At 38.8% G+C, this 16,028-nt stretch overlaps 1 protein-coding gene across 1 annotated transcript in view; it reads right to left on the reverse strand.

Annotated features, from left to right (window-relative positions):
- Positions 1-16,028, reverse strand: part of CACNA1C (calcium voltage-gated channel subunit alpha1 C) — a 500,936-nt gene that overhangs the window by 155,720 nt on the left and 329,188 nt on the right. Inside the window, exon 8 of the mRNA XM_013947219.2 lies at positions 1,078-1,181. Coding sequence (XP_013802673.1) covers positions 1,078-1,181 — 104 coding nt within the window. The remainder of the gene's footprint in view (positions 1-1,077; positions 1,182-16,028) is intronic.

A 16,028-nucleotide genomic window follows, 5' to 3' on the forward strand; every position in this document is an offset into this window, starting at 1 on the left:
CCCTCTTATGATCAAAAGACAGGAGACTTCAGGACTGCCCATCCAGGCAACAGATAAAGGCTCTGACCAAATTCATTTGGAGCTCATTAGAGGAGGCAGGATGTTAGGAACAAACAAAAAGAGGATGCATAAAAATCCTCATACCATATTTATGCATCTACATAAAATGGCTTTAAGCACCCAGTCATGCTCAAATGAAGCCTAATTCTAAGCGAACTTTTTAAAAAAAATCTTGCAAGGAATGTTTGTTGGCTTGATTTTTCTAATTATCTCACTCCCCAAGGACAATAAAGTTTTTAACTACTGGGTACAGTATCAATTGTTTTTAACCAAAGCTACCAAAGTGATGCCTTGCAGTGAGGATTACACTGCAGAACTGAAACACAGCTAGATGTCTAGATGTCTTAGGGACATTTAAACACTAGAAGCAATTCTCCTTCTTTTATGTTCATCCTTAGGTCAGAGGGAAATGATCTTTTCTCCCTGTATCATGCCTAAGCTTGTAATCTGCACAACAGAGAAGATGTGCTTATTGAAGAAGAAACATGTCCAAGACTCCCTCTAGGGAAAACAGTCTCCCATCAGACTGTGCTTTAGAGATATTAAGCAATGTGAAAACTTCTCATGTGAGAAGACATAATTTGGCAGGAATCTCATTCCACAAATGTGAAGGGATTTGCCTTATGTGCTCTCTTTCTTCCTTCAGTCCTTGTGACTCTACTAGAGATTTTACTGCAATCCCCTTCTATGGTGAATAGTATGCTTCACCTATAGCCAGTTTTATGGGGGATATAGAGTGTTGTGCTCTTCCCACAGAGCACAGGTAGAGGTTTTAGGTAGAGGAATATGTTAAAGGCAAAGAGTTGTCTTGCATTCCTTTGATTTGCTCAAAAGACTCCTTCCGTGCCATTTGGAATGCTGTATTTTGCCATTTGCACAACAACAACCCAGGCCTTCTATTAAAGGTTCCTGAGATAACCCCACCACTGCCCATTGTTTTGGTAACCAGAGAGTAGGAATAGAAATACAAATTTTTAAAAATAAACAATAATAAAACATTTTCCTGGTACTGCTTACCCGCTAAGCACACCGAGAACCAAGTTAAGAACAAAAAATGACCCTATGATGATTAGTGTAACAAAATAGATCCAGGGCCAGTCCCTTCCTATGGCATCATTGACCTGGAAGAGTGGAATGATAATTAGTGAGACAAGCTCAGTTTCTGAGCACTGCAAGGCTCCAGCCAAAGAGATCCCAAGTCACCAGCAGTAAGGCTTTCAATAGTCTTTTTTATGGAAATTTATGAAAGGTTGGCATTAGCAATTTTGGATGCCCTCAGGCTGAATTTCTTTGTTAGAGAATAACTCCTTCTGTTACCTGTATTTTTATTTGAAAAATTTGAACATTTTGTAAAAATATTTCAGAGTTGATGTGAAAACTTTCTTGGATTTAGATTTTTAATCCCTCAGAAAGAATCCTGGTGACAGGGAAGAACCCTTATTATGGAGTCTTGCCCTGTAGCATTGGAAAAAGGACACCAAAACTGTCGGCTTACCCGCTCAACACACCAAGAACCAGATTTAGAACGAAAAAGGATCCAAAGATGACCAGACTGACAAAATACACCCATGGTAACTCATAGCCCATAGCGTCCTGCATCTGGAAAGACGAAGGAAAGTTAGAAGACAGAGAGGGAAAGCAGAAATGATTAGGCAAAGGAACAGATGGAAAGGTTTGTAAACAGAGCCTGTGGTTTGTTTTCACATAATCACAGCAAGTGTTTCTGTATGTTCTTTCTGATGTGTCTTCTCCTTTGATTGCATGATTCTCTCCCTGTTTCCTTACAGGCAAAGATTAATGTAGGCTGAGATACACCAATGTGCCATACTGGCATTTTTTTGAATACTCCAAGTTGCATACTATCACTTTCTGGAGTTTACTCGCAGGACCACAAGGGTCCATCCAGTGACTTCTAAACTTCTGTTTTAACCCCCTGCATGTATGTATGACTGTCTGCTGCCAGGGTAAATATTGTCAGTGCTTGCTAAGCATTGTTACAATGTGTTATCTGATCACATTTATTTCCCATCTGTAACACGGGTTCACATACCTCCGAGAGAAACCTGTGGTGGCAACTGTGGGCAAATATCAATATTTTCCTGGCAATGCTGTGGTAATTTTTAGTTTACCACAGTCAGAGCAGTACCTGTATCCCTTAGAGGAAAGTCCTATCAAGGCCCATCATGTTCTGATCTGGTCAAGTGTTTTCTCAAGCTTTCCCACAAACTTCCTTTCTCTCAAGAGGAATCTCTCCTCCATGGCAAAATGTGACCCCTACACAACTGAATACTCGGAGAATTTCAGACTGCAAATTGAACATCTTGAGCACAGGTCTGGCTTTAACACTACTGCAGGTATCTGCAAATGAAGCAGGCAGACTATCATTTTAGCACCAGAACCTGTATTATGCATAGAGCAGCTCTAGTGCATAATATGATATTTTATGCATTCTAAAAGCTCTCATACATACAAACACCATTTTATCTTGACGACTCCTTTGAAGTTCAAAAATTTGGGAAGTTGCTGGAGGCCCTAATAGAATCTCATTCACATGATGGTGTCATAAATACCACAGCCCCCTTTTTCTTTACATTTCATAAACACTACAGACATTGTATCATTAAAGAAACAGGCAGTGGTTAACATTTTCAGGAGCACTAAAGCAATTTATGAATGTAAATTTCAGATTTAAAAGTACCTAAAGGCATAAAGCAGCCTAGGTTCCTTTGGTTTCAATGCTTTTAAAAATTGTCTCCTATGTTATTTTCTCCTTCTAGGAAAATGCTCTTTTCTTTGCAACCTAAGCATTCGTTGTGATCACAGAAGAAATATTCTTCCATACATGGGCACTGAGACACACTTCAGGGGAGGAAATCTGACTCAAGATTCATAACAACTCAGGAAAGGAATTTCAGACCTTCAGTAGGACAAGGCAGGAGACTAACACTAATATAATCAGTTCTTTGTGGATAGAACATCATCCATTTTCCTCTAAAAGTACAGTCACTGAAGTCCTTGTTTGGCAACTGTCCATGGTCAATGGGGCGATCCAGAACTCTATCTCAGGGCTCCTTCAGCTGCAACTTAACTGAAGAAGACTCATTAAAGAACAAGCTCAAAATCTGCCTCTGTGAAAACAGTTCATCAAATCCTTCCTCAGAGGATTAATAAATTTTGTAGTTGGAAGAGAGTGAACACCTCTCTTCAGAAATCCAGAAGTTCCCAAAACTTTCCCCAAGCATATCATTCAGTTTCCCTTTGAATACCTTTGTGGAACTGTCTAGTTAGTTTGTAAATGATACTAATTATTCATTATGTTTGCAACTACATTTCATCCCACACAGCTAAAAAAAAGTAACTGACTGGTTAAAGACTGATACCTCTGCTGTGAAACACAGCAATGGTTTAAAGAGAACACAATACCATGATAGAAGATAGAATAGCATATTTATCTCAAGTCACAGAGGAGAAATTGGGCAGACAAAGCATAACTACCCAAGTTGGAATTAGGTCAAGAAACAAGACTTAACACCCCCTCTCTTATATAAAGAATGTCACTACCTATATAAAGTGTTCCACACAATGACTATAAATCACTTTGAAAAACTGCCATAAGAAATTACCAGCACAGGCACAGTGGTGACTTGATTTCCCTTTAATTATCACTGATGGTGATAAAAAACCCTCAGCTACATGGTACTTAACTATCAGTGTTTTTTTTAATCAGATGGGAAAGTGAGTAAGTAGAGCTTTCCAGGGTGGTAGTACAAGTGGATCCTTGTACCCTATGCCAGAGTTTCTGGTACATAATTCAGGTGCTTGCCCCTTCATACTATTCTGTTATGAAGAAATTTCCAGCTGGCAAAAAACTTCCATCGTGGCCTGGTAAAGTACATAACCAGAGTATAGTGTACTCCACCTATTCCCAATGCCTGTAAATTGCATAAAGACTGTGCCAACCAGCATCAGCACAAATGAGTCCTAAAAAATAGACCTGCCTCCTGATAAAGCAGAGCACTGGGGCTTCTCCTCTTTACTGCCCTATCATATAAGTAATGGAGAAGCTGAGACTAGCTTCTCAAGAGCAAAGAAACCATCAACATTTTGCAGAAAGTGGTATCTCTTCCTGGAATCCATCACATAGAACTTCTCTATATGTTGGGTGCTCTCACATTTCATTTTCTTTAGTAGGAGGTGAGAGTACGCCATACTTTGTAAGACTGAGCCACAGGTGATAGGTATGTATGTTATATGTTGATATAGCATTAGGTCATTGGTAAATTATGTAAAATACCCCCTTCAATAATGAGACAGTACATTGTGAGCTTACTATTTGCTTGAAAAATGTCTCCAGGAGAGACGCAAGACAGATACCTAGGCTGCTTGGCAGAAGGTGGAGGGAAAAAAGAAATACACCTATTCAGAACAATAACAGCAAAGTATTAACATTTAAGAAACATTAAGTTCTTGGCTAAGATTGCATCCTACCAAATACCTGGAAATGCTTCGTCTAAAATGGAAGTATCCTGTAAGTCCATAATAGACTGTGCCCAACTGAACAATGTTCCCATACCATCAGCATTAGAAACCTCGCATCTCTCTTTGATTCAAACTCCTTCCTGGAAATTTATCAGCATTCTTCAAATATGTAGCTGTTCATCACATGTGTATGCATACCTATATCTTGTTGACTGCAGCTGGAGGCTTTTACTGCAAAACTGTACCACTTAAGTTATGCAAACATAACTTAGGTGGTACAGTTGAATTTTCCTAATTATGCTATTGAAGTGGAGAAGCTGCACAGCATCACAACAGGATCAGAATGAGATTTACCATCTACACACCACTGAGTGCAGAAAATGACAGTGGCAGAATGTTTTTTGTAGCATCTATATTGAACAGAAAAGGGTTCTGTTATAGATTACCTCTCTAGTACAGACAGTACAACTCCTGACATGGAGTTCAGCTGCCTGGTTGCAGAGTGCACTTTTTCTCCCCTTATTTCTTCCTGTGTGTTTACTATTAACCATATGAATCTCAACGGGAAAGGTGGATCATCTTCTAAATTTACAGTTCCAAACAAAGACTATTAACTACTGTAGGTATGAGCGATAGTACTCCCACTATAGTGGTCAAGGTGACTGCAACCTGGTGTCAATTTAAGTATGTATGAGACAATTACTAGGTCAGCTATAAGCACAGCATTGGTGGGAATCTACAAATGGTCATTTATAGAAATAATTCTGATCTCTAACTCAGGCTGCCAGACCTTTTACAGCTCACATCTTCACACTAACATCTCACTACTCTCAGTGATCAGAAGGTTGGCACATTTCTGAATATTGATGTATCTATCATCCCTTAGAGATGATCTCTGAGAGACCTCAGGGATAAGGTCTTAAATTCCATCTCTTGATTTGCTATATGCGCTGTCCGGCAATGTGGGGAAATCACTTTGTCTCACTATGCTTCAGCTTTCCAATCTGCAAAATGGGATACTACCTAGCCCTATGGAGAACTGTATGATTAAATGCTACCATCTAAGTATTCAGAAGTTGGCCAGACTCAGGATTACTGGAATTGAATGAGGCTGAGCTATTGTACCTCTTAGGAAAGAAATCTGCTTAAGAGACTCCTTAGTGATCAAATGGCATCTGCAGAATCCAGCGGGGTCTTTCATTCAGCAATGCTCTAACCTTGCTCTGGACTCAGGTTGATGGGACTGGGACTAGAACCAAGTTGCTGCACTGTGCAAATGCCTGGTCATGCTGTGGGTTCCTCAACCACTTGCACTGAGGAACAGGAGGGTCATTTTCTTTGAAGAGCAACTATAGCTCCCCTCTAACATCAACTTTGTTTTGGCTAGTTGGTCAGTTTTGTGGCAACAGTAGGGTCCACCATTACACTATGCGTCAGTTCTCAGCATTAATGAATCAAGTTACTGTCTAGTTGGTCCTTGAGATCCTGAGTAAGAGGACAGAGAACTGCATTTTCTGGCAGGCAAGGCTGTCTCCTGTTTTCTAAACAAGGTACTCAACCAGAACTAAAGAGATTTGATATCTTTCAGACTGGACTATACAATCAGAGACCTACTAGTTATGCTTGGAAACACTGTGATTAAAGAAACACATCTGGCATTCTCTTCAAACTTCTCTGGATCTGTGTCATCCTTTTGCCTTGGGTCCCATCAATAAACACTTGTAAGAAGCACTAATACTCTCCTACATAAGGAACTGTAGTAAAGTACTGAGAAACATGATGCGATGGATACAAACAAGTTATTATTTTGTCAAAGCTCTTAACTGCCACATGGCCATAGACTCTGTGTTGGTGTTTTTTACAAAAAATATCTTTCTGGGAAAACCCAAGTATCCCACTGTATTGGCTACAACACATATCCCTTGTTATTAACAAAGTTGGAGCCAGTCTTTCCTCTCTGGGCCAAGCAAACATCACTATTGTACAAACAACATCATTACCCACAGACCAGGGGAATTGAATTCTGATACTTTACACTAATAATTTTGCTTCCTGGGAACTGTAGAACCCGCTCAGCATCAAGATGAAAAGAAGGTATTTCAGCACATCTCAGAAGGTCTGCTGGACATCGTGTATCGTGGAAGAACTCTTCCTTTTACCAAGCATTGTTCTCAATTGCTCTCATGACTATAGCATTTCAACGTTCAGCTGAAGGCTTTTATCTTGATGATACAGAGTATCTCCCAGCAGTGACACTAGTATTTTTAATTCTGTAGTTTGCTAACCACAATTACAACCTACAGTTTCAGTAGTGCCAAGGAATAAAAAGAGGGAGCTAAGACACTTGTGCCTTGTGATTCTGCAAAACTAAGTGAAGAGATATAAGTGGGGGGACATGAGACACAGCTGTTATTCTGCTTTATCTGTTTAGAGAATTGTTTTTTTCCAGGGGTGTTAGGCACATTTTGCAAGCATCTCACTGATCACACCAGCACCATAGTTCAAAGATAATGTTAGATGCATGTTATCTATTAACATAATGGTTTATCATCACCAGGCACATAGTGGAGATCTGTCTTCCAGTTAATGGGGAGGGTTGACAAAATTCACTAAACTGTCCTGACTTTACAATTCACACACCCACACTCTTAGACTTTGTGCCAAATGTCTTTCAAAAACAACTGACATACTCAAGCTACAGGAAAAGTTTCATCCATCATAAAAGGACAGCTACCACTAGAAAGTAGCAAGCTGCTCATGCTAAGTACAGATAGTTGAAGGAAAAAATTTGAAGTTTGTCTTGCTCAGTGTAAAATACTGGAGAGGTGCAGGTTAAGGGAGAGCAAGTTAGCTAGGACAACAGCACTAGCTTTCTATTTCTTGAATAAATTGCTAATTGATTTTTAATGATTAAGGAATGTTATGACAGACTTTTTTAAATACAAGTCAAGTGCTTCAAGTGCTCCATAATGAAGTGTATAACCTTTCACAGAATAACATTAATCAAGAAGCACAGACTACTCAATAAAATTAAAGGGCAGTAAATTTGGAACTTGTGTGTAGAAATGCTGCCTTATGCAGCCTACAACCAATCTGTGGAATTCACCGCCTCAGGAAGCGATCTAGCCAAATGCAATGGTAAATGCCAATAACAAGATCTCTAGGTGAAACTGAATCTTGCTTGTAGTCATATAGGGAAATAAAATTGGAGAACACGTGGAGAGGGAGACAGGAGAAGGAAGAGGAGGCACAGACAACACTTAACTATCCCTAAATATAGCTTCCTGCTTGAAGCCTTCATTTTGAAAATCATCTTTTTCACAAAAAGTACTTAAGCACTTTAAGGATGTATAAGTGATTTTGCCAGCTTAGATCAAAGATCAAAGTGCATCATACTGATAAGCGTGGCTCAGGTGATGCAGAAAGGCTTATGCATATACTAATGTGAGACTTAGATATCTAACATTTATCAATAATAAAGAGGTTTGGATTAAAAAAAAATTCCTTTTCAACTCCTCCTCTTTCCATGAATATTTGGGTGAATGAATTTTATTCACACATACTCTCATGGAGCTACTACTTTAAACAGCTCAAGCAGCACTAGAAACTGTCTTTTGTACAGGATGAGACATTGTTTTGCACTGGGGCGGGGGTGAGGGGGAAAGAGTTTTCCTAAAACCTTTTTAATCAGAACTCAGGCACAAAAACAATTAAAGTAAACAACAGAGGGTGGCACTTCACCCTTCACCACTACACCTAACCTATGCTGACCATATGCAAGAAAAAAAAATTCACTACAGATAATAAAACCTACATAGCAGGCAAGGGCTACACAGCCCAGAAAGGAACAGGTTTAAGATTTTCAAGTATTTCTGTTCTTCTGTTATCTCTTTTGCTTCCATTATATTGTCATAATGCTTCATGATAGTTAAAGCTTTGCTTTGTTGTTGAACCTTCCCACTGACTGCCTAAATGTGTTGCACTCATCCTGTCAGAGAAATAAAATGATCTCACAAAACTGATGTGACCCATCAGAAGCAACTAAGGCAGAATGAATTTGCCAGGAAGTGTCTGGATAAATCTGTACAGTGAAGAAACAAAAAAACCCAGAGATTCATTTTGCTACTTTTACTTATGCTAGATACATTACATCAGCAGAAATAGCTGAGGAACAAAATATTCATCCTAAATGTAAATAAGGATAACGTTGGCAGTTCCTAAGAATATCCAACTAACAACTGTAATTGGTGATGGAGTGTTTTTGAGGCTGCTCTGCAAACAAAAAATAGTTTGTTCAATAGATTACTCTCTTATGGCTAATCTCTCAACTCTAGAGCTGATTCTGGTTTAGGAATACCTTGGTTCTGAAATACTTGCAATCTTTGCCTTAAAAGCTCTGGCCAGTAGTCAGAGTAGACAGAGGACTCATGACATGATGGCTTGACTCCTTCCTTTCTATCAACAATTTTTCTTGTCCTTAGAAGTCTAAGATATCCAATAACAGGCTCTTTAGTGGTCATGCTCTTTTACAGCTCTTAGTTAATTGGACTGTGACTATACAGACTGTGACACAAATAAATCAACCCCTGAATTTGCAAAAAATTATAACTGCTGGTTAGCTCTGGTGACAAAGTCTGCACACTTTTTCTCTGACCTCTAACAGTACTGCTTATATTATATTCTTTTTTCATTTAACACTTGCAATAAATAAATTAATTATGCACTTTGCAATATACTGGAAGCCACACTACTCTTAACATTGCTTTTTACAAAGAAATTGCTCACTGTTGTTCACAATTTCTAGCTTTTTTGCAAAACTATAAATCCTAAAAAGAAGCCCCAGGAAGATTTTTATGAGGGAGTAAAAAGGGACACAGTACTAAAATTGAATTTCTGTATATGTCAGGATTCGAAGAATTTTTTCTAACCTGTGAGACAAAGCGTGGGATCGCTTCTTTAGCACTGAAATCCCACAGATCCTGAATCTGCAGGTGCATTTGGAGCCTAAATGGTGTGAGGCTGCTGCATATCATGTCTATAAAGAAATGAAAAGAGCACATTTTTGCTTGAGAATTCTATGGCTGGTCTCCAAAAACATCTCAAGTAAGTCTTTACACAGCATACATCCATCTGACTTAACTGTTCACATAAGAAGCAAGTAAAGGATCATATTTGCTATTTCCCATCATATGCCCCTAACGCTAGATTTAGACTTACTGCATCACTGTCCTAGGGATGAAGAGTCTACCTTTCAGATCCCTTAATATTTAAAATCTAATCAGCTGTCTTTGCTTGGTTGGTTTTTAATCCAATATTCATGTATGTGCATAACTTAAGGCATTTGAGTAATTCCATTGAAGTCAATGGTCAGTAATATTGTTACCAGCAGAAATGAACTTACATGCTTAAGTGCTTTGCTTGAATGGGGTGGGGTGCAAGATTGGGAAAAATGTATGATAAGGAGCTCATTTTCTGAAATTCCCTGTGAAAAAGAGCAGTATAAAATGAAAAGTTTTGTGTACACAGTGACTAAGAGATGACGAAATCATTTGGTTCATAACAAAAAGCTTTAAGCATTTCAGTCTAGACATTCTAGTGCCTCATGAGAAGCATTATCATTCTTCTTGTCAACCTGAAATACTCTTTTAGCCTTCCTGAATCTGTAAGACCGGTGATAAGAAGCAGGAATTGAAGGTCTCAGAGCTGACTCAGGGCAAAAGGTAGAGAAGGGGGGTGGAGAAATAAAAAACCCAAACTCTCTAATAAGCAAAAATATACAAATTAAAAGAAGCTCAACTTACTTTTATGTACTTGGGAACAACAGAATAAAATTGCTTCTGAGTGGCATAAAATATAAGCAAAAGGACTCCAGGTGCCTTTGTTTCTCTTCTGGGTAGAATTTCTTTCTAAAAATCAACATCCTGGTAGTCTTCATGGTGCTCTAAGCCACAGTTGCTCTTTAAGTCTGTACTCTGCGTTTTGTAGCTGGCAGTATCAGAAGGATGCAAAGGAGAGACTGGAGAGCTTACCCCAGCCTCACTCTGACCCAGTGACACTCACAGGAAGGAGCAGCACTTGATCAGTTGCTCCTGTTAAAAAATACTTGCTTTGATTCTCATATTTGTTTTATTTTGAAGTAGGGAAGGAGAAGTCAAATTTTAAGCTCAGCTGTTGTCATGAAGCACTTATTTTTAAGGCTCTTCTTACTGTGGTACCTGAATTATGGAATTTTACAAATAATCAAATTTACAAATAACCCTATGTGCATATAGAGACTTTTTTCAGAGTGTCTTCAGCACAAAGACAAGACAGAGCTGGATGCAGACAAGTGCACAAGGATCAGGAACCAGGGTAGGGAATGCTTCAGTCAGGTTATCCTGATATATGGTAGGATCAAAGCAAATAATGTAGACAAGAGCCACCATATGTGGGCAGTGGGAAGAATAACATGTAGCATTCCAAGATTCTTGTGTGTACATTCATTTTCCAATTGTTATGTGTGTTGTGTAGTGATGAAAAGAGCAAATTAAAATTCCATCCTGAGCTGGAAATATTGGCAATTTGTACAGAACTCCCTGCAGGAGGCAAAGAGACTTTAGCTGAGAAAGGACTGCCTTGATGAGGACAACAGAAACCTTAAGGGAAGAGATTAATTTGCAATAGAGAACCCTTGGGAAAAAGTCAAAGAAACTGCAGCAAGGGATGATGAGTCCAGAAGAAAGAAGGGGAAGGGGGCAGACAGATCTGAGAAGATGTAGCCTGATAAGACTGCTTCTTAATCCCTGCTAACAAAGACTATGTTGAATCTGCTCTAGGTGTCCTTACCCAATGCTTGCTGCCTGCTCTGATCCAGGTGAACCATAATTCCTGGTTTATTTTAAAAACCCTTTCAGTCTAGCTGTAATTCACTGCTAGGCTGCCTGATTTCCTTCACAGGAAGTCTCTGTCCAGATCTGACCAAGCTTCCCACACACCACTATGGAGAAGACAAGTGAAAGCATTGAGCCTGATGGGCTCAATCTCAGAGTCAAGAGAGCGCACACTCCTGCAGAAGGTACACCTTGACAGGATCCCACTTCTTAGAGAGACTCTGCGAAGGTGGAAGTCTTGCAGAACGGCCCTAACAGGCTGCTGCAACCTGTGCAAGAACAAGGCTAGACTGAAGATGTAGAAGCAGTGTCAGCTGCTTGATGACAGATAAACTGAAAACATGTAAAACACATGTTTGAGCTTCTCTGAAATTACATAATCACAGCAGAATTTGCTGTTGTATGAACTCCCTCTGATGAGGAACACATAAAAGACATGAAACAAACTGTATTTGTTTTGTTGCATACAGTATGCAGGAAGTGAATTGCTACCAGTAGAATTTGCCAAGACTGTTTCTTTACAATAGCACTGAGTTATATTTTCATTAATCATTAAATATTGGCCCCACCTTCTCAAGAATATGTCCATTTTCTCAGCTGGGTAAAGCCTTATGAAGTCTAAGACACATTAAAAACACCAACTTTCAACCATCTAGTCCCAAATTACTGATACTGTAAGCCGACACTGAATCCTTGCACTGTGCTTTTTAGCCCCTAGTGTATAACCATTGGACTCCACAATATTATTTCATTCTTTGGTCAGTTTCTGTATTCATATTTCATCTATTTTTTGTTTGGGTGCACATTTTTTTTTCCTGTCAGCTATTCTTTAAAAGACAGAACTACTAAGGGAATTTCAAGATCTTTGTGCATGTCATTTTAGGATCTTGGGTTTGAAAGCAGGAAGAAAATTAAAATTTGCATTCAAATACCAGCAGGTCAAAATGTCTGTGGCACACAATGACTGACTTGGACTGTTTTTCCCCTGAAATCTACTCACATTGAAAATGCTCACTGATTCTGTACTTTTATGGCATGTTAGTTTGTGCTTGTAGGAGAGGTAGGGGGAATATTGGCTTAGGTGCGTTTACTCCTCGTCTTAATTAAACTTGTGATTTTAAATGGACATCATCCAAGTTTATTATACAACTTCCATTGATGGTAAAGGCTACTGGCAGCTGACTTAGTACTTTTCTTTCTAAAACAGAGGAATAAAAAGTTAGGCTCTCTGTTGACTTAGAGAAAACTGCAGTGTTAATGGGTTTTCACAAAGTTACAAGATTTATTAGCACCAGTAAAGCTCCAAAGGGATATGGATTACCACAGCAAATCAACTATCTGAAAAGTATGTTTTGCTGACATAATCTCAGCATATTCACTTTTGTGAGTGAAAAGTACCACTGGGAAATCCTATAGTCAACTATATTAAGGGATGGAAAACAGAAAAATGAAAATCAAGAATGTACCATTTACATTTTCCCCTCCTCCCGCCTGTACTCTCTCTGCTTTTTTGTGGGACTTTTGTATTAACCTTCTTCTGTGAAAACTGGAGGGGTCTGTGTACCTCTGCAGGATGTTCAGCATTACAGAGATTCTGAACACCCACTGAAAGTATTAGTTACACAGCTAGAATTCCTTACATCAAAGGCAGCTAACTTCTGGGCTCCAACTTTGCTAGCTAACCTTCTTTCTGCGGGTTTAATAGGTAAAAGATAAAAAAAAAATTATTTCTAAATGTATTTCAATTCAGTTTACCATGGAACAATTGTTCATGTGATTTAAGATCAATCAGACCATGTTTTCTACTGGGAGTCAATAAAGAATTACTGGTATCCTAACTGATTACTCATGGTTACTTTTGTCCATAGTTAGCTTGGGAAGAAAAACTATATCTTTTTTTTTTTTTCAAAAGCAGTATTTAGAAATAAGTCATGTGTGGTCTGTTAGTCCAGATGCCCTGAGATGGCAGAAACAAAATAAGCCAGAATTGATTCAGTTTCGGAAATGTAAGCCTGAGAAGGACTTTTTACAGTAGTATGGGCTGTCAACATTAGTGTCATGGACAGTTCATTTCAGTTCTCCCCTTCAGTTTCAGCTGGATGAATTATTCCCCATTAAACCTATAGCACTGCATGGAAAATTCAGGCAGATGCATGGCATTCTTATCCTAATAACTGTCTCTGCAGTCCTGGGTTCCTGCCTTGCATAATAAAATCAGACCTGCTTTGCCCAAGTGTTAATTCTAGACTAACTTTATTGAAGGCAGTGAATTGAACCTACATCAGTGAAAGATCAAAACATCCTTCAGTCTACAGAACACTCTGAGATCCTTTAGGGCAACACTGGTTCTGTGAATGAGAGAGATGAATGAAATACATTTAAAACGAGTCAAACTATGAGCTGATTGTAGTGCTTCTGGAACAAAGAAGGAGGTTGAATGAAATGACCCTCTGATTTCAGAGTATTTTCCTCTTCTGACTCAAAACTGTTGTAGCCCTGTGGAAGCAGTCCAGTGCCCTGTGGATGAGGCAGCCTAAAGCCAAAAGATGCAGTAGAGCCCAGCATTTCTGCCGCTGTCATGTCTGGGATTCAGAGAATATGCTCCATCTGCACCAGAGAACCTGTGTCCCAGCAGGATGGAAAGGGACATCAGGTCCCCTATTCTTATGTTCCACATTCATAGGTTCCATCTGCCCCGGGAAGATTCTTGCTTAATTTACAGTACTGTACAATGTAAAAAATATAAAATATAGCATGTTATAGCAGTGATAGCAGCTTAAAAATAATTCTTTGGTACCCAACTTTCAAAAACACCTAGGCAAACTTCCAATTTACAAATGCAAAAAATCCCTCTATGTAGGAATACATCAACCATATATTTGCATGGATGCATTTTGGATTTAACTTTTTTTTTTTTGCTTGTGTTAAACAAAAGTGAAATCTTGATATTCATTTATTGCCAAGTGACTCATATTCTGGAGAGTTCTGGAACTGTTGCATATTGAGGATACAAATAATTCCCCCTAAACTATTCCCTCAAAAGATTTTTTTTTAATGATGGCTTTGGTCACCCTATTTCTTCATTGGGGCTGACTGTGACATAGAGACTAGCTGGGGAAGAAAAGGCAGTACACTGACCCAGGGAAAACTCCTAAAGATGCAAGGCTGAGACTGAGCAGAAGGTCTCCAGGACTTTCTATAAACATAAGGCCTGGAGTCTAGTATACCAAGCCTCTGTCCTTGGTCATTCTGCTTGTTGATACAGTTGGCTGACAGACCTTTCCCTACTTCTTCCCTTCTCAAAAGCTAACATCAGTAGTGACATTATCTTTGCCTTATTACTGCACTACTATTTTTGGTTCCTGCACAGTAGATCTACTTAGAGGAGATTTATGCTCTTGAACTGTCTGCACAGCCAGGTCCCTATACAGATAACAGCACCCATTAACACTCTACATTCTCTCACGCAGCCAATTATGCAAGGGGGCTAGCTTGCTGGGGTGAATTTACAAGTTTCAGAAATGCCCTATAGTGACCTCCAAAAATTATTTGGACTTGTGTGACTTAAACAGGATTTGAATTCAGGCCTCCAGAGGCAAAAGTCACAGAGCTTTATGTTAGTTGCCTTGTTCCTATGTAAGTGTGTGTATATATATCTATTTCCCCTTTAAAAGGCAAGGTTGATCTTTGAAAAAGTTATTCAAAAGCCCAAAGGCTATTTAGCTACAGGGCTGATAGTTCTTTCATTATAGCTACTGCGGCACTTACATCTTTTACTGCTGCTTAGTTATTTAAAAACCTTTTCATCTTTTAAAAGCTTTGGCAATTCACTCCAAAAGAATAAAGAGCTGATTTCAAGCATGAAAGTATCCCCTAGGATGGTGGGTTTCCAAATGTAAAGATTTCATCTCATCTTAGAATACTGGTCTTTTCCTTCCTGTCTCTGTTTATTTTGTATTTACATTTGCATGGCTGACTATCTAGGAAGGATTTTCTGCCTGTTTTACTGTATTGCTGTTTTATAACTACTTCTATTTTTCTCAGTGCAGACTGATAGCAAATTCTACCATGAGTACATCAGAACAGCACTGATTGCTGCATGCACAGGAATACAAAAGTACATACTGTTCATTGATTTACATAGTCAATTAAATCCTTAAAAATAAAGAGAATGGAAACAGTACTGTAAGCTGTAGATAATCACTACCTTCTTTCCTAAGTGGAGGCATGACTGTCAATTCTTTTATTTTGCACATGATCTGTATATCCCAGTTTCCTTTGTAGACAGTTCCCCAATCTATGATATTCCCAGAAATCCATTCTACATTTTAGATGATGAATCCAGCTTTCAGTTGTGAAATCACACCCAAAACTCACCAATAAAATGCATGATATTTAGACCTCATAGCACAGAAAATAAACCTTCATCTGATAGGCACACTACCCACTCACAGATACTGTACAAACACTAGAGGTTCACTGAAGAAACTACTATCAAAGCACCTGAATGCAGTGCAACTGCATATCAGCATACAAGGCTGATCCTTTTTTTTCTTGTGTTATCAGCAATAGCAAGCATGCAACATCAGCATTATATCCAGAACTGATTTCTTGTAAATA

Source organism: Apteryx mantelli, chromosome 1 (assembly GCF_036417845.1).
Source record: "Apteryx mantelli isolate bAptMan1 chromosome 1, bAptMan1.hap1, whole genome shotgun sequence".
NCBI classification, from domain to species: domain Eukaryota; kingdom Metazoa; phylum Chordata; class Aves; order Apterygiformes; family Apterygidae; genus Apteryx; species Apteryx mantelli.